Below are 1,521 nucleotides of genomic sequence, written 5' to 3' on the forward strand. Positions count from 1 at the left end.
AGGGAGGGAGGGAGGAAGATAGAAAGAGAGAGAAAGAGTGAGAGTGAGAGAGGGAGAGAGGAAGAGAGAGAGGGAGAGAGAGGAAGAGAGAGGGAGGAAGAAAGAGAGAGAGAGAGAGAGATCTGTAATGAGCACAGATGGAGGTGTGTTTCTAGTGATTCTGACACGGGCTCAGGTCCTTTTGGCACGGCTCCATGGTCACAGCCACTCCGACGCCGCTGCGGCCGGACGTCATGTTGCTGACTTCGCTCCATGCGTCTGTTTCCGGGTCATAACACTCCACACTGTCCAGGAACGTGTTCCCATCATACCCACCTACAGACACACAAACCAGTCAACGTCTCATAATCAGCACTGGATCAGTCAAACTTTTCATAAGCAACGGATGAGCATTTCAGTAACACTCGACTTAAAGCGTTTATGTATACATACTGATGATGTACATTGTAATGCATTATATCTTTCCATAAATAACTGTAACCAAAGTTAAAATGCATCATAATATTTGAGGGTTTGTTTGTCATGTGTTTTATACTTTCTAAAGGTGTAACAATGAATAGAAATGTATTATAATGCATAACTGGGATTACAATTATCCCACAAACAGGCTCCGTTCTGAGTGTAAGATGCAGCTGGTACCGAGCACGTAAATGCGTGCGTGGTGCGCCGTCACTCCCAGAGCGCTGCGTCTGTGTCTCATGGAAGCGATGAGGCTCCAGCCATCCGTCTCCACGTCGTACCGCTCCACAGTGTTCAGCTGATGGGTGCCGTCGTATCCACCCATCACATAGATGTAGTTCCCCAGAGCGCACATGCCTGAACACAGATCACATGACGCTCAGAACACGCCTGACGTCAGCCCGGATTCACAGCGGGACGCAGCACACATCAACAAATCAAAGAACACGCCTTCCTGCTGTCTGAGCAGTGTTGGGGAAAGTTACTTTTAAAAGTAATGCATTACAATATTGCGTTACTCCATAAAAAGTAACTAATTACGTTACTTAGTTACTTTTTGTGGAAAGTAATGCGTTATGCTACTTTGGTGTTACTTTGTAAATCTGGACAGGGCTTGCTTGTTTGTTTTTAAAATAAAAAAAGTTATATTTTTGGCAAATATAAAAGTCTTTTCACACCAAAAGTGAAATGAATAAGCCTCAGGCTTACGTAAAAGTAAGTTTACGTCCATACAGTAGAATGCAGAAGAAGACATTTCAACACGCTTATTAAAAGTAAGTAAAAAGCAATAAAAAAAGACAGAAATGTTTGTCTAGAGTAATTTGTGCTTATTAGTACGGTTGAACTGGATCATCGAAGGTCAGAAGCAAATAGAATGGGATTAAATACATAAAGCAGATTTGTGTTGTTTAACATTTAATTATTGCAGGTTTGCGTCATATTCTGAGTTGCGTTATTTTTATTCATTTTGAGGAATACTGAATCGGGGGTGGGTTTGTGAGCGAGATGAATTAATGCATATTCATATTTATTTTAGAACTACAGTAACATCTTCTGATTTCT

The 1,521-nt window shown here is 41.7% G+C and overlaps 1 protein-coding gene across 1 annotated transcript in view; it reads right to left on the minus strand.

Moving 5' to 3' along the window:
* Positions 1-56: 56 nt before the first annotated feature.
* The window catches only part of keap1b (kelch-like ECH-associated protein 1b), a 7,628-nt gene continuing 6,163 nt past the window's right edge, over positions 57-1,521 (minus strand). The window contains exons 5-6 of the mRNA XM_016494280.1: positions 640-816; positions 57-315 (exon numbers count right to left, since the gene is read on the minus strand). Coding sequence (XP_016349766.1) covers positions 152-315; positions 640-816 — 341 coding nt within the window. The 3' untranslated portion in view covers positions 57-151. The remainder of the gene's footprint in view (positions 316-639; positions 817-1,521) is intronic.

The sequence above is a fragment of the Sinocyclocheilus anshuiensis genome, unplaced genomic scaffold (genome assembly GCF_001515605.1).
Source record: "Sinocyclocheilus anshuiensis isolate Anshui unplaced genomic scaffold, SAMN03320099.WGS_v1.1 scaffold2668, whole genome shotgun sequence".
NCBI lineage: Eukaryota > Metazoa > Chordata > Actinopteri > Cypriniformes > Cyprinidae > Sinocyclocheilus > Sinocyclocheilus anshuiensis.